Consider the following 26,973-nt stretch of genomic DNA (forward strand, 5'->3'; position numbering starts at 1 on the left):
GAAAAACAAGTAGGGTTATGGTTGATGGGTATACAAAGTGTAGGGGTCCTCCTTGGCATCTGGAGATAGGCTGCTTGTAAGCCAAAGCTTGCTGGAGGGTAGAGCCAGGTTGCTGAAATGTTTGGGCATTTCTACTAGAAGAAATGATGAGTGTAAGCAATCAACAAGTTTTTTTTTCTTAAAATCATAGTAGAATTTGCACGTGGGATTATTTGAACCTTTCTATTCTTTTTTTTTTTTCCCCCTTGGTGAAATCGAATACGATATGCATTGCAAATCTTTTTTTTTTTTTTTTAAAACTTTCTGTCTGAAGACAATGCTATTTCCAGCAGCAAGGCATTCTTCCACCTTCCCCTGTTTTCAGGTGATGCTTTGCAAAGATTGAGCAGTCATGCCCTAGCTTTCTATTCCACAGGCATTGCTGTTAAAAAAGTTCTTGTCTACCCCATTTTCTACCTTTTGTTTACCTGCCAAACCTCAATTTTGAGGACATTCTTTTACTCTTTAAAAAAAAACCTGGCGAATAACCAAGGTCAAGGCTAGAATAAAAAAAATACTGTTTGGAGCGCGATCATCTGGCATGAGCTCAGGTGTTGAGCAAAGTCTGTTTTCTGGCATGATCCCTAGTGAGCATGATCCCAGCCAGCAAACCTCAGCCTCCTTGTACAGAAAAGCTGAATTTCATGAAGATAACTCATCATATGAAATGTTTGCTCAGCCATCAATAGCTCTGTAAATATTTATGGGGGTCTGCAGTTTTTACTAGTTCTGTCTAGTAGGTGGAGAAGTATGACAGGCTGGACTAAGTCATCAGTGTTAAAACAATTTGTTCATCACAGTGGTAGTGAGTTAGTTAAAAAAAGTGTTGATGTGTTACAGGATGTGATAATTGAGGTGAGATCTTAGGAAGAAATGTTTTCCTGTGAGGGTGCTGGCCCAGGATTCCCAGAGAAGTGGTGGCTGCCCCATCCCTGGAGGTGTTCAAGCCAGGTTGGATGGGGCTTTGAGTGACCTGATCCAGCAGGAGATGTCCCTGCCCATGACAGGGGGTGGAACTTGGTGATGTTTAAGGTCCCTTCCAACCCAACCTATTCTATGATTCTATAAGACGACCATCTCAAGGAGTACCTTTGTTTCAAAGACATCTACCAATGCTCCATAAGTGGTTTGCAACTTAAAACTGGGTAGCAGAAGAAATGCAGGAGAAGGCGCTTTGTCGGAACCCCTGCCTTGCCAGACGGTGTCGTTAAAATAAAGCAGCTTATAAACCTCTTTATAGACTGTGTGTTTGGAGAGCATGCAGATACATGTTTATATATACTATGTCTGGGGGCGCATTATTAAAAATATATATACTTTATATTTTATATATATGTATATATAGCTGCATGTATAAATTCCTTTTCTACTTAAATTGAGAACAAGCAAAAATCTGTGTGCATAAATGAAAGTGTAGACATACTCAGCTTCAGCATCTTCTTTTGGAGGGATGTCAGGAACTCAAGGCATTCACGTCATCTGCAGCACATAAGAGCCAGCACCAAACCAGCCAGACGTTGGTTTTGTTCATTCGGTAACTCTCTAATAATAAGATTTTCCCATATGCAGAAGGGAGTTTTTCTACAAGGCTTAGCTCCTTTAGTTTTATCATCCAACAATGCCCTGTTTAATATAATTTTTAAAACATTCAGTGTTCTGTTTTTTTCTGGAAGTTTTTCCATACAACATGCAAAATACAGGTTCTGGTCTAATTTTTGAACTGAGCTTTTTGAGTCATTATTCATATCTTGTCTGTCAGCATTTGTGAGGTTAATGATACCTTGTTAATGGGTAAGCAATCAAGTAACAATTTATATGCTTGGATTCGGTGGCCCTAAGGTTCTTTTTACAAAGGTTTATATTTTTCTGAACGTTAAGGTGATCTGTAATGTTTTTTTTAACATTACTTTAAGCTGGGAAATTAAGGTAGGAATGGAGAGAGATGTGAAAGGGAAGAGATGTGAAAGGGAGCTTAAGTCCTGGTTTCTCACTTTGCAGACATCGGGGCTGAAGCTAAAGCAGACGGCATTAGAGTCAAGAAGAGAGGAATTTCACAGCTTTCTGTTCAGTCATGGATTTTTAGGCAAAATGCATACATTTAGAGATTCCGAAGTGTCTGCCTTACGATCACATTGAGTCATGTTGCACTGTATTATGTGGGTTTTTACTATGAGAGTATGATGGGAAGCATTCCCATGTGGAACTACGCTGGAAAAAGGGATTTTTCAGTTGATTTCCCACTTTATTTTGGGAATTTTCATTGTATAAACAAGATTTTCCTATGCCTTGGTAAGGAAGGGCTTAGGCAGAAAAACTCGTGGGGCGTATGCAGCTCGATCTGGGAGGAGGTGAATAATCTGGCAGGGCTTTCCTCTGCTCTTGTGATTTACGTGAGCATTTCTGAAGCTGGTATTGCCATGATTTTGGGAAACAGAAAATCCCGTGTTTCCTTTGTGCACGGTTCCATGCAAGAAATTAATAATTGTGTTTTGCATTGCCTTCTTAATATGCTTTAATTTTCTAGTTTTCTAGACTTGATAAAAGCTGAAACAGTGCTGTGTGCTATGTTTTACCCCTTGAAAGGTGTTGGGTATCCAATCATAGAATCACTTGGTTGGATAAGACCTTTGAGATCATGGAGTTCAACCGTACCTGTCCACTACTAAACCAGATCTTTAAGCTCTTCATCTACCCATCTTTTAAATACCTCCAAGGATGGTGACTCCACCACCTCCCTGGGCAGCCTCTGCCAGTGGCTGATAACCCTAAAGTCTAATCTGAACCTCTCCTGGCCCAACCTGAGGCCATTCCCTCTCGTCCTGCCGCATTCTGTTGATTTGGTACCCCGAGTTTTACATGCTGATGTGCCTCAGATAATGTTGTACCTGAAAGGAGGTTGTAGAGAGGAGGGAGCTGAGCTCTTCTCCCAGGGGACAGGACGAGAGGGAATGGCCTCAAGCTCCACCAGGGGCGGTTTAGGCTGGACATCAGGAAAAAATTTTTCACAGAAAGGGTCATTGGGCACTGGCAGAGGCTGCCCAGGGAGGGGGTTGAGTCCCCTTCCCTGGAGGGGTTTAAGGGGTGGGTGGACGAGGTGGTGAGGGACATGGTTTAGTGATTGATGGGAATGGTTGGGCTTGATGATCCGGTGGGTCTCTTCCAACCTGGTGATTCTATGATTCAGATCCTGAATGATTCAAAGTCTGAACCCACATTTATAGTCCTTTCTTATAGTCTTTAAGGTGATCTTTTTATGGTTGAACATCACAAATTGTGTTTCATGTCGTAGCATTCAGGTCTGTCCGAACATTTTAAGCTATAATCAAACCCATTCCTTGAAAACAAGCAAACCCCTTAATACTGCCTTTTGTTATGAGCCTCTTTCTTGCTTAGCCACATCTTTCTAAATATAATGCCACCATGAATTACATATATATACATATATGTATATATGTGCGTGTGTTTTTTTCCATTAAAGAGAGGTGAGATGAAGTCACTAATCCCCTTCTTGCCTGAGCTTCAGCTGAGTCAGAGAAGCCAAATCCGTGTTATGCAATTTTGCTGACCTGGCTGCTGCAGCAAACACATCTACAGCCCCACAGCCTTGCCCTGATTTGGATGATGGTATTTGAAAAGTGATCGGGCTTGCACTAGAAGAACGAATCCCTGGTGACGTGTGGTGCCAATGCTGATGTCCTGCCAGCGTCATCATGGTCAGGGCAGAAGAATTGCCTATAAATGCACGATTGGGAAGTGTTAATCTACTTGTGGTAGATATACAGGTGCTCTGGAAAGCAATCACTAGCATCTCATCCAATAAGTAAATGACAATATGGAGCTGCTGGACTCTTAAAAAAAAAAGCATGTCTTTTTGGTTCTTTACTCGGTTCCGTTTGGTGAGTTTTAGAGCTCAGTGCTTTCCTCTTCTGTCAACGTGCATCACTCCAAGTTCCAGCAAACCAGGTTTCAGCTCTCTGGGGATGGCAGGAATAAATCTGTTTGTTTTTGTTGGGAGTAAGGATACCAAAAGTAGGATTCTGTGAAGTTTACTGCACTGGAAACTTTTGCAGATAGCAGTTGGTTCATGATGCAAAGAAGGTCTTCTAGGAGTAGGATGTTTGAATTCACCCCTAAACATAACATGGGATATAAATTTCAAGGTATAAATTTAAGCTGATTTGTAATTAACCTGCAGCTTGAGTCTTTTTTGTTTGAATGGGCTGTTAGTATTTTGTATTGTCTTCTTCTTGACCGTATGTTTGTTAAATGAAAACCTCATGTTGTTCGGATCCGATTCCGTGATATTCAAGTGCTCTGCAAGGACCCTGCATCCATCAAAGGATGGCAGAGACTTCATTATCTTACTCAGCAGTGGAGGTATATTCTGGAAGGAGATTTTAAGGATATCTCCTGAATTCTGCAGAAAGGTGGTTATAAGAAGATGAATGTAGGAATCATATAAAAATCATATAAAGATTAATAACTGAAGCTTAATTCAATTAGTGTAATGTATGCATATGGACAACAATGATTTTACTCTAGAGCTTCTGCCTTTGTATGGACAATTTTCACAGTGTTTTCCAGAGCAGCAAACGCCCAAGGAATTACATGGATCAATCACAAAGCCATAGTTGTTTCTCCTGGGCTGGGGTTATGAAGGCAACCAAACTAATAACTGGAAAAATGGTAGGAAAAAAAGAAATAAGAGGAGGTTGTTTCCATTTAAGCTTTGAAACAATTGCTCTGGAACAGTTCCTGGTGCTGTGTAGGTGCCTGTCTTGAAATGAGAGCATATATCTGAGTTATTGTGGAAAAGGTTGAGGACTTTAATCCCTCTTTGTATTCAGCCAATGCAACCAGAGGTTGCACTGCGGGTGGAAGGGAGGGAGCAATGAACAGGCGGAGTGGGGAGCAGCTGCGCAGCCTTGGAGCGAGTGTTTCTGAGCCAGCCCAGAGGAAAAAGAAGAGCAGAGGAGGGAGCAGGATTTGCCAGAATCCTGCAGCTGAAGAAACCGAGGCCAGAAGGGACGCGATGACTGTCTGTTGCAGAGCTGAAGATGAGCCTAAAGTAGAGACCTTGAACTCATTGGTCTTTCATGGTCATTTACCAGTGTTTTTCAAACCTCAGCTGCCATTGCTCATTAGTTATTTTGCACCAGTCTTTGGAGTAGTTGAAAATTTTTGTTGTGGTCGTAAGAGTTACACAGTTTCACTGGAACAGGCTGCCCAGGGAGGGGGTTGAGTCCCCTTCCCTGGAGGGGTTTAAGGGATGGGTGGACGAGGTGCTGAGGGACATGGTTTAGTGTTTAATAGGAATGGTTGGACTCGATGATCCGGTGAGTCTCTTCCAACCTGGTGATTCTATGATTCATTGTCAGAAAACCCAAAGTTGTTATGGCGACACCAGCCGTAAATAGGTAAGCCAAGTGAGATGCACCAGCCTCCCGTCGCCACTAAAATAAGGCTGCTCTTTTCTCATCACGTCAAGGTTTATTGCACTCTGAGTGCTCAGGACCATTCCTGAGTGGATGAAGCTGGGACTAATGGACCCTGCATCCGATTAAGCAGCTGTCAGAAGCAGGCAGTTGATAAATGACGCTGATTCCCATTACTGCTGCACACATCACCGTCTCTCTTTTAAATCACTCGGGAGCAGCTCATGCTTGCTCAAAAAATATGCTGTCTTCTACAGTTGGCTGCATTGCTGGATATTTTTCCCAGCCTGCACCGAAAATGCAAAGAGTGTTAGTCAAGTATACGATTTTTATGTGCCTGTGGTTCAGCAGGGAGTCGTGAATGTTATTCTGCATGCCTGCTGCGTCCTGGTTGCTCTGCAGGAACCTAAGAAAAGAGGAAAAAAAATTAGAATTCATAATGCAGGGTGTTATTTGCAGGACATTATTCCAATAGAATGTGTTGCGTTTTGAAACCGAAAGGCTTAGGGCCCTTAAAGTTTCCTCCTACCCTTGCACACACATGCATAGAGTAAGTATTGTATGTATTGTTGGTATAAAGGTGAATGACGTCTCAAATAGTGAATTGAAAATTTTGTAGTTTTTTAGAAAAAATATTTTCGTGAGATGTTTCAAAGTACTTAAGGCTCTTCAATTCTAGAAATTATGTAGTGTTCATGTTAATTTTGGATGAGGATACAGTGGAGGGTTGGAAGAACGTAATATTTGTTCATATTGAAAATAAAGGCAGAAGCAGCAATAACATTGAATTTGATTGTTATAAAGGTACGTCACATTAATGCAACTCTGAGGATTTTTTTCATTTTATCCTTCAACTCTGCTATCGAAATGCCTTATGACGGAGAAGTGAAAATGCAGCTTGGATTAATAGGACTTTTTTGAGCACATGGAGTAAGACGCACTTCCAATATCACTCTTTCAAGGGAGTCACAAGTCTTAAAAAAAATATGATAAAAATTATGATTTTAAATTTCTACCTTCTTCCAGATGCCCTAAAATAATTTCTGCAGACGATTTCTTGAAGTAGTCTAGTTGCAAATCTGTCTCAGAGGAGATAATCTTTATAAAAGATTGGAGTTGTTTTGGTGAAAAATAAATATACTGAATATTAGTTGATACAAATACATCATACAATGCTTTAACAGCAAGCCACTAAAAGGAAAGCAAGAAGCAATAACACATAGCATGCTGTGCATCCTCAGTAAGCATGGTCTGCCACATAGCTCCCCTATGTAAGCAAAAGTCTGGTGCATCCCAAATTGTAAAATACTGTGTGGCTCCCTGTGATTTGGGTTGTTCACGTGGTTCTTTATCATTTTCTTTAGCGTCAGAAAAAAATACTGGTGGCGTATTAGCAGAGGAGGTGTTTATTTTGGTAAATGGTGCATCAGTTTCCAAAAAACCCTTTGAATTTCACCTTTCTGTTTTGCTTTCACCCAGTATCGTTATAATATCATGGGGTGTTTTTTAGGAGGAATATAGAGCAGAAGGAATTAGCTGGCACAACATCGACTACATAGACAACTCGAGCTGCATCAACCTGATCAGTAAGAAGCCGACGGGTCTGCTCCATCTGCTGGATGAGGAAAGCAAGTGAGTAGGAAACTCTTGGGTTTGCTAATGATAATTGTTTTTTTCATTTGAAAAGTGTTTCTTCTTAAGTCTTTCCCTCTTACAGTTCTTCCCAAAACCACACTAATGACTTGCTGGGCTGATTTATCTTAGTTTTGTTTTCGAGGTGGTAATGCAAGCAGTGGAGAGCCTGCAAGCTGAACAAAAAGCCTTAACAAATAAAAAATAAAATTCTGTTTCAAGAATTTCTTCCATTAAAGGGAATGGTGAAGGGTTCTTTTGCTTTTCTCCTCACTTCTCTCCCTGTCTCTTGTGGTCTAACAATGTGAAGATGCTTGAAGTTGAGCTGAGTGAAGGGAGAATTCTAGTGCCATGAGTTTAGTGCGTGATACTGTCCCAGTGATACTGTACTAGGCTAAACCAGCTTAAATTGGGTAAAGCTGTGAAACACACCCTCAGGTTGCAGATATACATGAAGTTTGAGGATGGAAGAGACTCTGCTCAAGCTCTGTTCTTTTTCTTCCTCTCTCTTACGCCAAGATCACTCAAGTAACTCCTGAAATTGAAGTTACATTTGTAGGTAAACCACCTCGGTATTTCCTGTATGTAGGAGCAGTTGAAGCCTCAAAAACAGCAAGAGAAACATGAGGTTTCAGATAAACACAGCTACCCTAAGTAATTTCTATAGGTGTACAATATGCCACAATAAAAATACACCTACTTGTATGTCTGTAACTGATTTCAGACCATTACTAAGTACATTAATAGTTCTTCAGACATCAGATATATATAACCACAAGAGAACGTAGAAAATAGGTGTTTGCTTATTTTCTGTGGGTACAGAAGTGGGCCTCAGAATATCTCTGTTTTCTGGTTTGTAGTCAAGAAAGAAGTGTAAAAGTTGTTGGGTTTTTTTTTTTGTTGGGTTTACAACCATCATCTTTTTAATTCTTTCCGTTCAGTTTTCCTCAAGCCACAAACCAGACGCTGCTGGACAAATTTAAGCGTCAACATGAAGGGAACTCCTACATTGAATTTCCAGCCGTCATGGAGCCAGCTTTCATCATCAAGCACTACGCGGGCAAAGTGAAGTACGGAGTGAAGGTCTGTCACCCAGCTGTTCCTCTGCATCTGTTTTCATTTAAATCATCTTGCTGTGATAGGGAAAGAGAGCCCCCAAAGCTCTAAAGGGATGGTTGGAAGAGGACTTGGCTGGAGAAGACATGCGAGGGTTAGAGGAGAAAGGTTTGATGAAAAGGTTGGCTGAAATAAGAACGTGGTAGGGATTGCGTCATCTTGTTCTCTGTGTTGCAAGCTCTACGTGTCCGTGTTTTGGGGAATAATTATGGATTCACACTGCTGTTGATGTTAATCCCAGCAATGGGTTTAAATCAGGTATTTCGTGGCCTTTCAGGGCTTGGTTAAAGGGAACTCCTCCTTTTTTTTCCATAATTCGCCATTTTTTAAAACAAGTTACATGAGCATAGGTATCAGCGTGTCGCTGCGGCAGGTACTTTCTAAAATCCCATGAAATTATTTCAAAGTTGACCCTATTGATATTCCTGCCAATTTATTGGGTGGGTGAGCTCTATGAGAGCCTCGGGATTTACAGCTGCAAATCTGTAGTTGTTTCTGAGGCAATGAATGCACCTTACAAACTTAAGCATCAGCTTCAGAGAGAAGTGCTTTGGGATAAAACTTCGATTTTCTGGGCATAAAGGGTGTCCAATATGGAGGCAGAAAAAAAGAGGTAGATGCACGATTTAATAGTGGTACTGTCCCAGGGATAGCCTGGCAGATATCACCTGTCATATCTTGTATATATTGTTTATTTTCCTCTTTTCTCCACCTCTTTTTTCTCTTTTGGTAGGACTTCCGTGAGAAGAACACAGATCACATGCGCCCAGACATTGTAGCTCTCCTGCGAAGCAGCAAAAATGCCTTTATCTGTGGGATGATTGGCATTGACCCCGTGGCTGTGTTCCGCTGGGCAGTCCTACGGGCCTTTTTCAGGGCGATGGTTGCTTTTAGGGAGGCTGGAAAACGACACGTGGAGAAGAAAACTGGTATGTGTGCCAGTCTCCTATTCCTAGTGCCTGTTTTTCACCAGCAGCATAGATCTAATATATTACTACAATATTTTAAGTAGCCTTTCTGGCTTATTAGGTGCTATTAATCTATTAAAACCCAATTAAGATTGTGTATAGATTTTTGCTATCTGAATGTGACCTTTAAAGGTACGTTTGCAGTAGGATTTAACATTTTCATTTTACTGCTGTTTTAACTTTTACTTTTTTTAGGATGCGTACACAGGAAGTCCCAAATGATTTGAATAGACACATAAAAATTATTCAGCAAATCAGGCAAATTAGTTTTGCTAAGAATTCTTGAACTGTTAGTTCCACCTGGAAAAAATAGAAAGGCAATAATTCTCTGTAATTTCTCAAGCTGTTCACCCTTTAAGCTGCAAGAAAGCATGTCTCTTGTCTAGGAGAATTCATTGCTTTGCAGTCATCCAGAACCACCTCATGCTGAACGCGGAGGCATTAAATTAAAGGAAAGTAATGGTGCATCATCATGCTGTGGCAGGCAATACCTGGCTGTGCTTTTAGACCCATCTCTCTGCATAAAGCAATTTCAGAAAGATGAGTACAAGCTATTGCTATTAATTTCTGGGCACAAGAGGGCTTGAAATTCATGATGAAATTAGAGCCTCAGCGGGGAAAATGTCAGCTGAGTTAAAATTAAGCATGGAGCCACCCCATGAATTTTTTTTTTCAGTCCGAGGTGTGCATCAGGGAGAGCCAAGGAGCTTGGGACAAGGATCGTAGATACAGAAACCACACAGGCAGAGTCATTTTATAGCATCCCAAGAAGACCAAGAGGCAAAAATCAGCTTTCAGCTCTCGAGGCTCTGCTTGGATAAGGCATAATAGAAAAGTTGTTTCTTGTGAACCTGGGTCTCTGGCTAATCAAGGCAGCATTTTTAGACAGTGGTGTTTTGTGAGGCCAAGCGGTAGATGACAAAGATATTTGGCATTGGGAGAAACGTCACTCAAAAGATTTTGCTTCCAGAATCCATATTTACATTTTCCTAGCATCGCCTTTTCATCTTGCATAAAAACCAAGCTGAACTAAAGCGAGCTGGTCAAAGAGATAATAAAAATACACTCAGTCTCAGGAAGTAAGAACTAATTTCAAGCCCTGCTTTGCTTTTTGTGTGTCTGGCAATCGATTGTGCCTGCCATGCTCATCTCACTAGCTAGCTTTCTGCTTTTCAGCATTGAGTCTGTGGAATAACTTGCTTATATCTACCTACCTACCTATAGATATAAAATAGAGTTCTGGAGGTTTTCAGATAATTCTGAGACTCAGGTCTTGCATCACCTTTTCTTTCCTTACCAGAACTAACCAATACATGGTAATGGCTCAGTTTCTAAACCTTTTCTAGCACATGGTACTGCTCTTTTCTCTATCTGGTGTGCTTTAGCTCACTCTCACATGGCTTTGTGCTTTATAACCTCTGAGTTTTGAGTCAAAAAACCCCAAACTAAAACAAAACCCCTGCAGAAATCTGGATAAGATTTGCCTTAAGCTTCCTGACAATCCTTAGGTAATTTGTACCCTGAATTTCTGTGTATATCTGGAGAAATTTACCTTTATATTGGCAAAACCAGTGGGGGGAGATTACCTCAATCTAATTCCCATATTGAGATGCACCTTATCCAGTGGAAAGCTTGCCTTACAGGTGATGGCAGAGCTGGGACCACTTATGTTCAGCTGCATCTGAACTCTTTGGAGAGGTCCCCATCCTCGCCTAGCATGACTTCTGCCCAGGCAATGGTAGCACTTAGCAAGGTGAAATCCGTAGCAGGGTTTCCATCGTGCTTCTGCTGGTGAGACCTCACGCGTGCCTCCTGTTCAGTTGCCCACCAAAATCCCACCCATCTCGCCAAGGCACCGCGAAGCCGATGGCTGTGGAAGAGGTGGACTTGGCTGGTATCTGGATGGTGGGGAGGGCTGGTGTGGCACGGCACATCCACTGCCGGATACAGGTGATACCCTTCTGCTCCCCAAAATAATACAGAAAAGCCCTGAATTGTTATTTTGTGTCTATGGCAGAAGGCATTTGTGAATTATTAAAGAATTACTAAAATTACCCTGTCTTGATAAACAAAAGCAGACAACTGAAGACAGCAAATGTTTTCAGGTTAATTTATTTTTTCTTCTGCCAAATCATACTGGCTTTAATTAGCCTGATTTGGGGACCTCACCACCCACAGACATGGAGCTTATGATAAAATTAGGTTGGCTGAGCATCACTTCACACACACACACACATTCATCCAAACAAGCACGCTCAATCTTTGTATATGATTTTTCAAAAGGTGTGCTGCCCTATTCTTGGGTTCTGAGCTGCTCTCTGCTGCTGCTGCCGTCAGGCAGGTGTGGTTAATGAGCAGGGAAATATTGGAAGTATGTGTGCTTTTTCTTTTTAATTTAAGGCTCTTTGTACTCTTATGTCCTAACCTGAAGTGGATCTCCCTTGCTTTTACCTGTCTGAACGCTTGACAAAGTCACGCTTGTAATACCCAGCGGGGATTTTAATGAAAAATCTCCAGCTTAGGTGTAAGCAGCTCTGCAAAATGTTGCTCTGTTTTCTTTTTGCATCGTCCTTCTGGTTATCTTCTCTGTGTCAGGAGTGCCAACCAGTGCTATGAATGCTTCTGTAGGGATAAGCAGCATTTTATCCTGCTGGCTTTGGAGACTTTCCTGATATCCTCATACTGCAGCTTTTAGTGACTGTGTGATTGTCCTCATTAATGTGGAGGTGAAGAGCAGCAAAGTGGTGTCGCTGTGAATTTTGTTGGGTACCTTTCTCTTCTGCCTGAGAGATACCTCTTGTGGTGCTGCCAGCCCTCCTTGGATGAAACACTCTGGGATCTGGCGAGCTGCAATTAGCTGAAGGGTGGACTTTTTAATTTATTTGATTTTTTAATATATATGTTATTATTGAGTTTACCTGGGAAGATTGAAATAGTCCAAAAGGATTGCGTGTTTGAACGAGATTTAATAATGAACTTTGATTAAAGGAACATTATCAAGGTTTTTAGCAAAGAAATTTGGCTGATTGACATTTTTATTTTTCTTCTTTATTTTAAGTGTGAATTTATTATGCAAAAGACCCTACTTCTAGGAAGGAAAACTCAATGAAAAAATGGTACTGTTCGTGTAAATCAGATTTTCATCTTGCTTTTGCTGGACACGAACCTAAAGCCTTACTCTGACAAAGGGTTTGTGGTGGTGGGGCTGTGCGCAGCCCTGATGGGTTCTCAATTTGCATCGAGCAACCAAGGTTTTCTCCTTGGGTTAGTGCCCGTTGGGGCTCACCTACGCAATAACGCAGTCTCAAAGACAATCCTGTTGACTTCTGCAGATTTATTCCTGAAGTCAGGCACCAAAAAACCCAAACCTCCCACAAAAAAAACCCAAAACCTCCCTGCATTTGCCAAAACAAGGGAAGAGCAACCAAAAAAACAAGTGGTCTTTGATGTCCCACTGAGATGAATGAAGTGATGTTAATGCAAGGAGTATGTCCTTGACAGTGTTCCTCTGTGAAGTTCAGATTGTCCTTTCTGATGATTTAATGTGTTGGTATGAAATGCTTCCGTACTTGCTGACACAATATAACTCCTTGGTGACCTCATCGCACCTCAATGGGAGCATGATGTACCCCTTGATTTGGCCACTTAAACAGCGATGGAGATGCTGCCTGTTTGCACAATGTCACCTGTGTGACCTCTCTTCCACCCCGTGGTTGGAGCTGGGCCATCAGAGGTCCTCCGGGCCACGGGACAAAGATTTCTTCCAACTTCTGACCTCAAACCTGTCCTACCTAGCTCCAGACTGTTTTTCCTTTTAATTGCCGGTATCTGAGTAAAACGTAGCTCTGGGGTGGAAGATGAGAATGCGACGTGGCCATATCTGGGGAATATCTGTGCAGGGGATTGAGGAGAACAGCTGGCAAAGACACAAAAAGAATTTTTAAAAGCAGTTAATAAAAGTAAAGATTGATCTAATAATCTATTTTTTCCTCAGATAACTGCAGAGTGATTATGCTTTGGTCAGCAAGGACTATAAGTAAGTGGGGTTGGGTTGCAGTCCAGCCCATCGCTCCTGTGCCGCGATGCCGTATCAGGAGGAAATCAGGGTTAAATTGTGTCAAGCACAAAAAACGCGCGACCCTCAAGCTCTCTTGTCCGCTGGGCTTGTTCTTTACCCTCTCCTGATTTCTGCTTATATAATCTTTCTCTTCTCTCCATTTTTTTTTTGTTGTTGTTTTTATTTTGCTTCCCAAGGGCATGATGATGCAGTGCCATGTGCGGTTTTGAAAAGTGTGGATAGTTTTAGCTTTCTCCATCACCCAGTTCATCAGAGGAGCTTAGAGATCCTGCAGAGATGCAAGGAGGAGAAGTACAGTAAGGCTCCATCACCCGCCCTTCCCTCTGATACTACACTCACATGCCAAGAAATGGAAACCAGGTGCATTCAGCCTAGAAAGGGTAAAAAAAAAAAAGAAAAAAATCCTAAGGAGGCTTCTAGGATTGAACAGCTGCCTTATAGCAATTCTGAGCCTAACAGGAAATTATTAGGCAGAGTTTGAAGAGTAAAATTAAATGCAAACCCACATCTCTTAGATATGGCATCATTTTGTTGGCAGTTTCCCTGTTCGCTTGCTGACATTAAGCCGGGGTGCTGATGCTAGGGGCATTTTCCATGTGTTTTAGTGTTGTTATCACATGTGATAATAAGTTCAAAGCACCGTAGGTCTGGTAGGAATAGTCCTGATATAAGGCATGTGGCTGATATTTGGAATTTGGCTGATAGCTGGAATTTGTCTCTATTCGGATTTCATTTGACTTTAAAAATAACTGCAGCTTATGAAAATATTGTCTCCAGCGGCTTTTACTTTAAAGTAAAGTGCTTGGCAACGTTATTTTACAGAATGAGTTGGGTAAAGGTGCACTTGGTCTCCATTTCTTCCTCCGCACTCCTCTGTCACATAATAAACTCATCCTGCATGACAACATGGACACTTCTGCCTGTGCTACTATATTATATATATAAAAAAAAAATATATTTGATGCTTGTATCTTTAGCTATATAATTTTTCTGCCATTATCCTTTTCCCTTATGTTGCACATTAAAGCTTACAGACACAGAGCACTGCTATATGCAGTTTCCAAGGGCGAATCCTCAGCCCAAGTTGCTAACTTAAACATCGAACAACTTAGGTGTAAATGCAAACCACGCAGGTTTTTTCTGCAGAGCTGAGCACGGTAAGTATGGTAGTTGCATGTTAAATCTTCGTGAATATGCTTTTCCTGCTAGAAGCGTTATATCAGATTTTCATGCTTCCTGCAGCATGTGGCATTGAGGGAGAAGAGGTGTTTTAATTCCTTATTAAGACTTTTAATTCTGAATTTAGACTACATTGTTTTTTCCTCTAGTGCTACTATTGCTAAAGGAAATACAAAGCAGTAACACAGCAACAGATTTTAACACATGGTGTTGTGCTAAATAACCTTACTGATACTACTAAGAAACTACTCAGCAGTGTAATTTTAATTGCAATTAGTTAATCAATTTAATTTTAATTTGAAAGTTAACTCAGCAACATGGGAAGTTTTGAGGGTTTAATTTGCAGTTACTTAGGTGTGAAGAGGGAAATTCATACAAGTCATCACACTTAGAGCTTTAATTTAATGTGAAACGGTGAAGCTGAGCTCAGTGTTGAGCTCAGCATTTTAAAACCTCACTTACTGTAGACTAGTCCACAGGATAAAACGTACACGTGGATCTGACAATAACATTGCCATAGTCTGTGAATTGGCCAAGAGCATCTGACCGGACAAACGAGTAATTCATGTTCTGCATTCAGAAATCATTTGCATTTTCCCACAGGGTGTGCTCCTGCAAGCTGCTTCCCCAGGCGGCGTGGCTTTGGCAGGCTAAAATGAAGTTGGAGTGTGTATAATTTTTTGATACTGAATTTAGCAGGCTTGTGCACCTCACAGGCAGGGATGCTTGGGCTGAGATTGGCCCCGGGGACTTGGCTTTTCTGAGAAGTCAGATGAGGTTATAACCGCGTCATCCTTGAGAGAGGGACCCATCACTGTGCTTTGAACTGAGCAGTTAATTCCGGTTATGCACAAAGAGATAAAACATTGATTTGATGAATCTATTGAGATTCCTTTTAGGCTGCTTGTTATTGAGCTCGTGTAGCTGACTGATTGCCCTTCCCTTACCATCTCAGCCACTTCACTGATGGCTTTTGAGTCTATCAGCTAGATTATGATCTTCCTCAAGAGCAAGGCGCTGGGTTTAGACATCTCTGAGTTCAAGACCAGAGCTCTGCTGGTTGATGTTCATAAGTAAAGAGTAAACTGGGATTATCCAGAGCTCTTCTCACAGAGGGCAAAGACCTGTTAGGCAAATCAGTCTGTCTTTCTGAAACTCTACAGCTGAAGAAAATTTGTTGTGACTTTTCAAGCACATTCTTTTTATCACGGAAATGTAAAATAGATCAGCCTGCATCTGAGCTGGGTGAAAGGAATGAGTGGTTTCCACTCATACCACTGTTCCTTGCATGCAGTGTATTAATATAAACAATTTAATAGCCTGTATTCACTGTAAAGCATTCTCAAAGCCACATGAACTCGTTGGGTTAAATCTAAAACCTTTTTGCCTTTCTCTGTCTAATGTGATCCTCTTTAACCTAACTTGTGTACCAATAGTGAAGGAAGTTTTGTGCCAAAAAGAAGGTGAAAAAAACCTCTTTGAAATACCAGTGAAAGCCCATTTTTCATGAACTCTGGAGCTGATCACCAAGCGGTCACAGCTAAATTAAATGCTTTAGGTTAGACAAGCGTTCTGTGCCTTAATGGGGAAGTGTCCAGGCATATGTACTGTATAAAGAGTAGATGCAGCCAGATGTTAGGTGCTTTCTTACTGGAAAACTACTGACAAAAATACCAGTGCAGTGTTTTGAGCAGGTTTATGATGGTTCTTATTTTTCCCACCTTTCCAGTTGGGTTTCTGTGTTGTGAACAAACAACATCTAGCACAGAAATACCAGTCTTGAAAAAGGTGAAAGAACACTCCCGGGCTAAGAAATGTAATGAACAGTGGCATAAGTAGCAGCACGAGAAATTTAAAAAGATAGTTTTGGATTCTAGGCATAGCTAAGCACTCAGATAGGTTGTCTGGCAGGCTTCTCAAAAATTTTCTAGGGTTGGAGTTTGCAAAACCTTCTCAGCAGGAGTGATTTGGTCCTGCCTTGGAGCACAGGCAGTATCAAAGATGACATTCAGCAACGCATTCCTGTATTTTTTTTTCCTTGTATTTCTGGGATATTTATACACTTACACCTTCAGATTTAATGACTTAGCCACGTGGACCATCAACATTTTCAGGCATCTCCTGCCCGATGTTCAGGCTTCCAGGCAAGCTGTTATTATTTCTCAACACATAGAGGATTGTAGGTATCCTGTTAAAGGGATGATGCCTGTTGAGCTTTGGTAGGAATTCATCTTTTTCTTAGAAATGTGAGGCTCTGAGGAATGGCAGGTCAGCAGGACAAGTTCATATCTCTGCAGATTTGCTTTGTGTTCATCTTCAGAATTAAAAGATCCCCGTGATACCTTTTAGCTTAGCAGCTGGGCTGTGTTAAACAGGAAAATGATAGATGTTGGGAGGAGGAAATATGGTATTGCATCTTCCTTTTCTGTTACAAACTTAGCTGTGGCTTCTTAGAGAGAGTTTTCTTGCATTTTTTTTCTGCTGCAGAAATCTCAAGGTGAATGAATATAAATTTTCCCCGTGTTCAAGCGAGCACTGCAATGTAATCTCTCTCACAGCAGCAATTTCAAGACAGTTAAAAAATTGGTCGGCTGCTTTCATGTCAAATTCAGGCTTATTGGATCTTTAAATATCTGTAGTTTAGTGACTTGAAAAGTGGTTTTGTTGTCTACAGAAATTGTCTTCTGTCTTCCTAAATGCTTGGTTATAAAACATTTCCACTTTAGGGAAGTTGACAGCTTAAAATGTCTGCTTCTGTAACCGTACGTGATAAATTCCTTGTCTATTTATTAATAATAAATTACTCTAAATCTACCCCTATCAAAGGGTGTAGGTTCAATAGGCAATAAAGCCTCCTTGGGCAGCACATAACGACTTGGCCCTGTCCACGTGTGTGTAGGAAGGGAAGAAGTGTGCAAGGGATAAGTGGTCATTTTTACAAGCACCCTACTAGTGTCTGGGTGTTTTGCCCATGCAGGCAACTGGCTTGTCCCATGCGCAGAGGAGAACTTAGGAATATTTTGCACATGTAGAACACAAATGGCTGGTCCCCTCCATCACAGCAACCTCTTCCTTCACTCTTTTTGTTTACCAGCAGGGACAACATGTCCCTGACACAACGTGCATGTGTGGGAGGGGAGTTACTAGGCTTGAGTAAACAGCGTTACTCATAAGGGTGATGGCTGCATCAGAGATGTAGAACTTCGTAGATGATGGATATGTCAGTGTCCCTGGCACCCTTGTATGCCCAGCACGTGCCATGACATGTACATGCTCCTCCTCGCTGTACTCAGCACTAAGCTATGGCTGTGCTAACTGCCTTTTGGTGAAGAGCCAGGTAGAACCTTTTTTTTTTTTTTTTATGTACTACTTCAGGTATTACTCGGAAGAGCCCGCGGACACCACTCTCAGATCTCCAGGGAGTCAATACCATCAACGAGAGGACCCAGCGGTAAGTCTCTTGCTTTTACGTTGACAGGGCAAGGAAATGTGGCATGGGAGAGCACTGTCTGCTCTTACAAATGACTGTATTAGTGTTTCTCCCAGGTAGATATTAATTTTGTTTTGTCTTCATTCTTTCTCTGCTATGTGATCATATCATCTTAATGGCAGTCAGGGAAAGGTACTTGCCTCCATCTAAAGGCAGCAACTGTGATTTGTGTGCCGTACAAGGTGTTAAGAAGCTTGCAAAAAACCTAAAAACCTAGTGTGTTGAAATAAAAATTTACTGAGGATTTTTCTGCAGTGAAAAAGCCAGTGGTGTGTTTGGGTGCAGAACTGGCCACAAGCAGTGTGGTGGTGGCTCTAGGCTGACTGTGAAGGATCTGGGAAGTTATGGGGCCTGAGATACCTTGTCAAGTGTTTACTTGCTTTTAATGGAAAGAAGCATGTTAACTTCAAAAAGGTTTGATTTTTGTGGTTTTTATGTACAGTTTTATTTTTTAATACTTTCTTGAAGGTTCTGGCCATTCAAGCAACTGTGTAATGAGACTCTTTTGCTTGAGAGTCAGGTCTACACTTTGAGATGCAGATCTGTCTCTTCTGCAAAAGGTTTTCCACATCTATTTCAGAATTAAGTTGCTTGTGAAAGAAAATGTCTTAATTTCAAAAGAATGTCTCAGCACCAGTGCTCTTCCTTTTCTCCAACTACTCCTGTGCTATCCCTCTGCAGACCTTAGAAAGTTTGATTATCCAGATACCACGACTTCAAAAGGGTTACAGTGCCTCCCTGCTTCCCTCTGAGCAGATGTGTGTGTGTGTGCTGGGGATAGATATGATCCGAGCATCTTCAGCTCCTAAAACGATTCCTTGGAGCTGCAGCTGTCTAGCTAGAACTTCATGGCTGCATCACTTCATGCTGCACGGAGTTTCACAGGAAAACCAAAACAAGTTCAGAGGAGTCAGACTGTGTCCTAAAAAATGTCCATCAAATCCCTCGTAATGGTCTGCAATATCAGTGGGCTTCCATTCCAAACAAAATAAAATATCCTCCAGACTTATTATTAAACTAATCTTTTTACTGGCATTAATGCCAAACAGAAATTAGATACACGTTGTTCCTTTTCTAGGGTAACAAGTCTCACTGTTAACCCTCGTTAATCACATGCTCTCTAAGTGCCATCAAGACTCCAATATCCCACTTGCCCTGAATTTCTTCCCTTTGAGAGTGGTGGTAGCATCCTGCTGAAGGATAATGGAGTATTCTCATATCATTGCAAGATGGCTTATTTTCAGTGGTCAGAGGTGATGTGGCTTCCATAAAAATCTTGGATTGAATTCATAAGTTTGTGCCACTTCTTGAATTTGGGCAGAAATCCAGCAAGCATTCTCACCCTATCGTGGGAAGATTGTGCAAACCGGGTTGTCCTCACATCAGTCTTTCCCGCTCCTTCTTTTCTTTTTCCAAGAGCTATAGCTACCGTGGCTCTACTCTGTTGAGTTATGACAGTAGTAGGTACATGGTAATGTTTGAGGCAGAAAAGGTTGGTGTCTCCAGAGGTGAAATTCATTGTTTCTAGCATCACTGGTTGTGCAGGTTTCCCTAATGTGATGTAATGTGAAACTTTGTCCCTGTGGAGATCTCATGTGGATGAGAGAAGTTCTGCAGTTTCTCTTAGCAAGCCTTCAAAACTGATGTTGGTGTGTAAAGAACATCTGTGAAGTGGGATGGGGCTGTTCTTGATTGTACAGTTCCAGCTTTCGAGGCACGTTGGTGCAGCAGCTTGAGCTGCCGTTATTGTCATAACCCAAATGGTTCAATTATATCAGAAGGATAATGCTGTAAAGGCAGATAAACTGTCCCAGGCAATGAGGGGGATAAATCTATTTACAGTGGAGTTCAGTCTGTGGTCAGATCTATTTATTTGGCTTCACCCAAGCCAGTATAGCAGGCAAGTTTCCTTGAACAGCCAGGATCAAGGGCAACAAGTTCCTCCTGGTGTGGTCCCTCAGTAGCATTTTGCCATGATCCTCGTTTCTCTTGAGCATCATCAGCGATGGGTCCCCAAATGTCGTTTGTGCCCCTTCCTTCTGAAAGCATAAAACAGGTCTCAGGAGATCTCCAAAATCCAGCCTGCGCTTTTGGAGTAGGCAGGTGATTTGGATACCTTTCATTGTGGATGACTTTGATCTGAAGAGTCATATCATGTTGGTTGAATGTTATTTCGGTTAAATTGCACTTGCTGAGCGAGAATGGGTGAAGGTGACATGCATAGAAGAGAGATGTACTCTAACAGCTTTCCAACAGATAGACTGGTGAGTGATTTACAGAGCTAAATTAAGCAGGAATTTGCTTTCAAAGCCATGTCATGATCATATGGTTGCAGATAAGTCTGCATCGTACATCCAACCCACAGGATAGCCCAGGGCTTGTTTCTAAAAGCAAATTTGAGGCATGACATCATGCAGGAAGTCATTGCAGAGGGTTTAGCGAGCCAAGCACTCTCCTCTGGTCTCAGAAGAAAGCAGCCTGGTGGTTTGCACATGCTGGGGGAGGGGAAACCAGGCTTCAGCAGAGCATCAGGAGGCAGCCTACCATGAAAGTGCTTTCACTGGCTGCCGAGTAATGAAAGCCATGCCATCACTAACCAAAGGCGCTTGGGCTCTCCGTTTCCCTGCCAGTTTGTCTGTTGATGAAAGTGGTTTACGTGCGATAATGTCTAAGCGGCGTGCAGGAAAGCAGATGTTGAATGATCTGACTCTAAACAGTTGGGCTTGGTGAGTTGATTGACCTCCCGAGTACCGAAACAGCTGTGTTGGTTACCATGTGCACATATCAATGCTAAAATAGCCATAATAAACATAGATGTCATTTTATCTTTTTTTTTTTTTCCCAAAAATCACAAGGGAATTTCTAGGGTTTGCTGTTCTCTAGTCTCATTCACAGTCCATGTGATCACAGTCTGTCTTAAGCCTGAGTGCATTGAGGTTGTAGATCCCAAAAGTGGTCATTGAGGTTTGGTGGTACCCATCATCCAGTGATTCTGCACCCCCCCCCACCCCCCCGGCTTGCAAATAGGAGGGTTTTGATGGATGGGACCTGATTTGTGAAGAGAAAGAAGATGGACAGGAGAGATCATCTGTGTATTAAAGTTTCTCACTGGCCTGTCTTGAATGGAAAAGGCTGCTTAAAAAAAAGGTCCTCGAGTGCTCAACCAGGGGCTTACTTCGCTGTGATTCATCCTTTCTTTTAATAGTAGTATCTGTCAAAATGCTGAAAATTCTGATTTAATGGGGCTAGGAAGGAGTTTGAAAAATGCTGCAGCAAGGCTGCAAGGCAACTTGCACTACAGCGTCACGTTGCTTCAGGCTTTGAGCTGGCTCACTTATCAATTTTACATGCCTTCTTTTTTAATTTCCTTATGGCACTTGATATTTGCCCTTCCTCCAAGTCAAGGTTTTTAGGCAAAGGGCTGCCTTGTTTCTAGACCTCAGGAGTGACCAGTGCTGGAGGCTCCATTTTAAACCACCGTGTCCTTCAGCATCTTCATGATTAGAAGACTGGTGCTGCATTGAGTCTCCTCCTATTCCTTTTTCTCCTTCCTGAGATAACTCTGAGGGATTGCACACCCCACATCCTACTTTTATTTCATATGATAGTTTCTTCAAGACTGGTAGAAAATTTATAATACAAGATATAAATAAATATACAAAACAAAAAAGACAACCTACCCCAGAAATCAAAAGTATTGATGCAGCTGAGGAGAGGTTTTGTGTAACCCCAGACACCACAGGGAGGGTCCTCAGCTCTGGAAACTATTTGCCCTGCTGTGAAGTTTTGTCAAGTATCCATTTTCCTTCCTCTGAGGGAGGATTTTGATTCCTCTCTCCCTTCCCTTCAGTCCTTTTGCAGCCAGGTGAGCATTTCTGGAGACCAAAGAGTCTCTGCTTCACAGAAGAGAGAACCAAGCTGGGTGAGTGATTTGTGATCAGGTCCCAGTGAGTGATTCTGGGCCAACCCATCCGTCCGGCTGGGGCTGGCATCCATCATTTGGGGCAATTGGTTTATTGCAAATTATATTTGCTTTTCCCTTTCCTAATGAAATGTTTACGTGAATTGGGAAAGACAGAGTCAGCACCAGCATCATCTAGAGTTGTGACTATTAATGACGGCAAAGCTGATGGCAGATGATCTTCTATCCTTCAGACCACTGCAGACCCAAGCCTTGGCACTGGGAGAACTGGGAGCTGTTACTGTCCTGCTGATAGTTTTGATCCTTTTATGGATATTTGGTTTTTAAGCGGTGCTTAATTAGCTGATCACTTCATATGGTGTCTGGCATCATGAACTCATCCCATGGCTGCAGGTATATGGTTAAAAGAATAAAGTGGTGTCTCTCATTTTCTGCTGATGGATTATTTTATGATTTTATTTTTTATTTTGTCGTAGAACCAGGGGGCTTTATGTCTTCCTAACACTGTGCCGTGTTTGGTATTGCAGTGATGCCTACGCGGTTGGTTGGAATGGCCGGATGGGGATGCGGCACAGCAGGCTTGCCAGCCCTGGCACCTTCCTAGACAAAGATGGGATATTCGTCAACGCAACGAACAGCAAGCTGCTGGAGAGGGCTCATGGCATCCTCATGTCAGTGCAAAAGGAGGAGATTTTGGCTTTATTCATGGAGTGTAATGAGCAGCATGGGTACTTAGAGGAATGTAAATAGCCAGAATATAAAAATATTGGGGTTTCAAGTAGGCCTGGAGACGTTTTGTGGTTGGATGAAACTTCTGATTTCTTTAATTTGTAGTGACATCTGTCATTTGTAATGACAGATGCAGAGAAGAAGGAGAACGAATGAATGGTCAAACCAGTCTCAAGATACGAGAGCCATGTAATGCAGTCAGATTTTTTTAACATGATGTCGAAGTTTCTATTACAAGTAAAGTGATGAAATGGCATTCATGATTCATTAGAAGGTTCAGAGAACATTGTTGGGGTAGCTGGAGTTAATGTAGGCTATGAGAAAGCAGGAGAGTGGTCTGTCAGTGTGTGATGCCGCTCCCATGTTCAGCCCAAATTACTGGTGTCCCCTTCACTTTTGATATAGGTGTTCCCTTACTTGGACACCTTTCTCTCCAACTTGTGCAAATAGTTGTGTAAAAGTAGTCTGCAGCATGCAGAAATGTCCCTATTTCAGGGCAGCTTATAGGAAGCAGCTCCTAAAGGGGATTTTAATGGGCTTGCTTCATAAACTCCTCCATTCTGCGCTTGCACACATGGATTAACCTGAGCTATTTTTTATCTTCCCAGGCGAAATAAGAACTTCAAAGCCAAACTCAATCTCCCAAAGGTGAGCACGGAATGTTTTTATTTTGTCAGTCCCTGGGTTGAGACTCTAGGTACAATTTTTAGATGCTGATGGGTGTAAGGGAGATCGCTTGTGTCTACATGAGACCTGCTCTCTTCAGGGCTCTTTAATTTCTGTAAAACCAACCGATTTCAGCTCTGAGAGGGGACTGTATTGGCGCTTATATCCTCCATTCTTAGGCCTTCTCTGGTTTCTTTTTCCTTCCTCTTGAGAAGGAGTATGTATGTGCTGGTGAAATTTGGTAATTAAATCATAGAATCATAGAATCATATATAAAATGAGCAGGTAAGTTTTGCAAGAGGGCTGGTGCCTGGTAGCACACTTGTCTAATATTCAGTTTCTGTCCATCTTGGCTGGGTATTTTAAAGAGATTCCAAGAGATCTGTTGTATCTAGAAGATTAATGCTTGTTGTGGTGTTTACTGGTGCTACTTTGGTGGTTGCGCATGGAGGACCAGGAGGAGCAAACTTTGCTTTGATTCTTCTCTGCTTGCACATTGCACCTAGAGAGGCACAGTTAATTGATGAACGCTTCATTAATAGGCAATAGTTCGTCTGTGATCCTTAGTGGATACAAGAGCCAAATTTCCCCATGGTCAAAGATGTCCCTGGCAAGTCCTCAGAGGCGCTTGGAGGAATGTCATCTGGGTGGTCTGGTTCTGGACAGATATTGCAGTGCAACTTTTCAAGCCATTCCTTGATGTATCCTTGATGATATTAAGTAGAGTAGTCACTTAAGGAAGCCCTGCAGAGGGTACGGAGAGGGATGTAGCAGATAGCATGGCGATAAGATCTAGTTATTCTTATATTTATAAAGAACAAATGGAGTCTCTCTTGCACAGCACATGCTGGATGTGAAGTCCCTCAAGCACCTAACGAACCTGACGCTGCATGACCGCATTACCAAATCGCTCCTCCATCTCCATAAGAAGAAAAAACCACCCAGCATCAGTGCCCAGTTCCAGGTAACCCTTTGCCTTTGCTACAGAGAGGGAAATTAAAAGCAAATATCTGCTTTGAGTCTCCAGGGTGCACTTGCAAGTACTGTCCTGTCCCATCCTCAGCACCGTTTAGGACATAAATTCAGGTGAGGGGCTGGCTTGGGTAAGCTGGGAGACACCTTGCAGGTATCCAGATGGTGTAAATGGAGAGAAAAAAGACTGATGGTGGATATTGTGGGGGATGATGCATTGGAACAAGATGTGAGGATGAGCTGCAGAGCAAAGATGTTGGTGCATCCCTCTCCTCTGCTACCTCACTTCCCAAACCATTGCGTTGTGGCACTTGCTCCGCCATATCCAGGAACCACCAAATCCCAAAACAACATTTTTACAGTCTTTTTACTTGCATTCAGCATCTGAAATTCAATCTGTTTTCAAGCTAGTCAGAATGTGAATTTGAATAGGGGCAGAAAGGTCAAAATATTGTCGTATTACATCTGGGCAGGGGCAGAAACTCAGAGGAGGGATCGATACCGTGTTTGTCGTGTTGTCCACACTGTGTGCCAGCCTAGGAATAGCTGCCTTGAAATTATCCTCCAGTATACACATCAGGGCTTGGAAACTGCTACAAGACACGTGCACAAGCAAGCAGTAATATTAGAAAGCAACATTTTAGTTAAAAAATTGGTTTCTAAGCACGTCTGGCTTTTGACTTGTAAATTTTGTTTGGCTTTTTTTTTTTTTGAGATGTAGGTCATTTTTAGTCTCCGTGCATAGTTCTGGGTAAGCTTAATTAAATATATACATCCATACACATATATAAATCTATGTTAAGGTACTTTGTATAATGCACATCTCTCTCTATATATTTAAAGCTTAGTTTAGTCTAATGGCATGCTTGGTAAATACACTTCTGCAGAGTTTAATTCATACAGTGCCATGAGGGTGGGCAGGTGTTTGAAATGGGGATGTCTTGGAGAGAAATGCCTTCCTGAAACTCATTCATCCTTCAGATGAAACCCTGAAAAGCCTCAGGATGCACAATTGAGATTTTTTTCATATAAGTTTTTACAGAGCATAAAAATAAAAGACCACTGAATGCTGTGAAGGTTTCCCTGCTACCCCTATGCAGCAAAGCATAACATTAGCCTTACACTTTCTGAGGTTCCCCACTGGTGATTTGACAACACAGGAGCTGTGCCTACAAAACATCTATCTTTTATTTAAATGAATAAAAACATTTAATTTGGTGGCAGCTTTGGTATGACTGCCTGCTTCTCCTCTTAGACAAATGCTGGGCACTCCCAGCCCTAATTTCATTTAACACTCATAAGAGAGAAGCATTTTCTCGAGAGAGCAGCCTGGTGCAAGCCAACGAGATCACTCTTTTATCAAGAGCAGGCTAATAAAATTGCAGCACAGGGAATTGGGTCACAGGCAGGAAATACAAATGTTTCCTATCACAGCATTTTGTTTTGGTTTTTTTTCTGATGCAGCCTTGTGGCTGGTGCCTGAACACTAGGCTTGCAGCTGCTTTGTCTCCTCTCGATTTTAACCATGCCTGTACTTAGGGTAATCTGTAGGTGAAATAGCTGTATTAGAGGATGCTGAAAGAGTAGTGATGGCTTTTGTGGCTGATAACTAGACCGCTGCTCCCTAAAGTGCAGCGTGGAGATGCATAGCCTCCCCTTTTATCCAGCATACCGGTGGTACTCCAGAGAGAAGGGTGCTGCCCTGAGTAGCGTGGGGTGATGCTGAAATGATTCATCACACCCTGAAACACCAAATGCAGGCAGCGAAGGAGTGGGTGGCTGGAAAGTTTTGCAGGCAGAGGGATAAAGGAGCAGGGTATGTGGTTAATCCAGGGACCTTATGTGTCCTTTATAGATTCCTGATGACAAGGGCTTGCGCCAGATGGCAGAGGGTGGCTGCACCATCTGCCACAAATGGGATGTTGCTGGCTGCTGATGAAATGGAAATACCCCCTTCTACAGGGCTGATGGTCACTGAACAATCCAATCTCCATGATTCTGAGTGCCAGGAGTGCTTTGCTTGCTGGGTTTTGGGGAGGGGAGTTGCATCCCATGTGTCCCTCTGCCCTCCCATCAGCCCAGTGCAAGGCACAGTGGGAAACTGCCACATCAGTGCTGAGGAGTATCTTCTAATAAGCCTTTTTTTCTTTAAAAAAAAAAAAAAGTGATTTAAGCCTACTTTTATGAAAACTGGGACTGTGTCAGTGGAGGTCTGCTGTGTCGTGGCATTCCCACTGTTCCCTGGTATGAGAGCGAGGGGAGACGTTTGCATGCAGTTAATAAATGCATAATGCAGCTGCATTGCATGTGTGTGGGATCTTCCCCAGGTCGTGTACATAGATAAATCTTTCTAAACATGAAAGGCTTCCTGTAAATGTCTTTAAAATGATCAGAAGGAGAAGAAAAGGCTTCCTGCAAGCATATCTTCAGGAAAAACACTTCTTTCTAATATCACGCTGTTTTATTAGCACATAGAATCAAAAATTTATAACTCTGCTTATTATAAATATGCAACAGAATGTCTTTTGGACCAAATGAGTTTTAATCACTGTTAAAATCAGAAGTAATCCACCTTGGAGCACGTTACTAATACCATGTCAATAATGTGCTTGGAAATTAGAGCTATACAAAATTCTTACAGAGCACAGCAAATTTTCCTTTGAGGAGCCCAGCCAGTGGCAGCCAGGCTCAGCCTGCCCGGATGTCCACTATGGTTTTATTCAAAGACTTTGTGCTTTGTCATGAAA

At 42.0% G+C, this 26,973-nt stretch overlaps 1 protein-coding gene across 10 annotated transcripts in view; it reads left to right on the top strand.

Annotated features, from left to right (window-relative positions):
• Window positions 1-26,973, top strand: part of MYO9A (myosin IXA) — a 167,259-nt gene that overhangs the window by 109,516 nt on the left and 30,770 nt on the right. For 9 of the 10 annotated variants that reach the window (XM_069866564.1, XM_069866570.1, XM_069866565.1 and 6 more), the window contains 8 exons: window positions 6,985-7,106; window positions 8,048-8,189; window positions 8,956-9,151; window positions 13,445-13,564; window positions 17,823-17,898; window positions 22,387-22,530; window positions 23,197-23,236; window positions 24,096-24,218. In XM_069866564.1, coding sequence (XP_069722665.1) covers window positions 6,985-7,106; window positions 8,048-8,189; window positions 8,956-9,151; window positions 13,445-13,564; window positions 17,823-17,898; window positions 22,387-22,530; window positions 23,197-23,236; window positions 24,096-24,218 — 963 coding nt within the window. The remainder of the gene's footprint in view (window positions 1-6,984; window positions 7,107-8,047; window positions 8,190-8,955; window positions 9,152-13,444; window positions 13,565-17,822; window positions 17,899-22,386; window positions 22,531-23,196; window positions 23,237-24,095; window positions 24,219-26,973) is intronic. The other variant, XM_069866573.1, reaches the window with a different exon arrangement.

Source organism: Phaenicophaeus curvirostris, chromosome 12, assembly GCF_032191515.1.
Source record: "Phaenicophaeus curvirostris isolate KB17595 chromosome 12, BPBGC_Pcur_1.0, whole genome shotgun sequence".
Classification (NCBI taxonomy): Eukaryota; Metazoa; Chordata; class Aves; order Cuculiformes; family Cuculidae; genus Phaenicophaeus; species Phaenicophaeus curvirostris.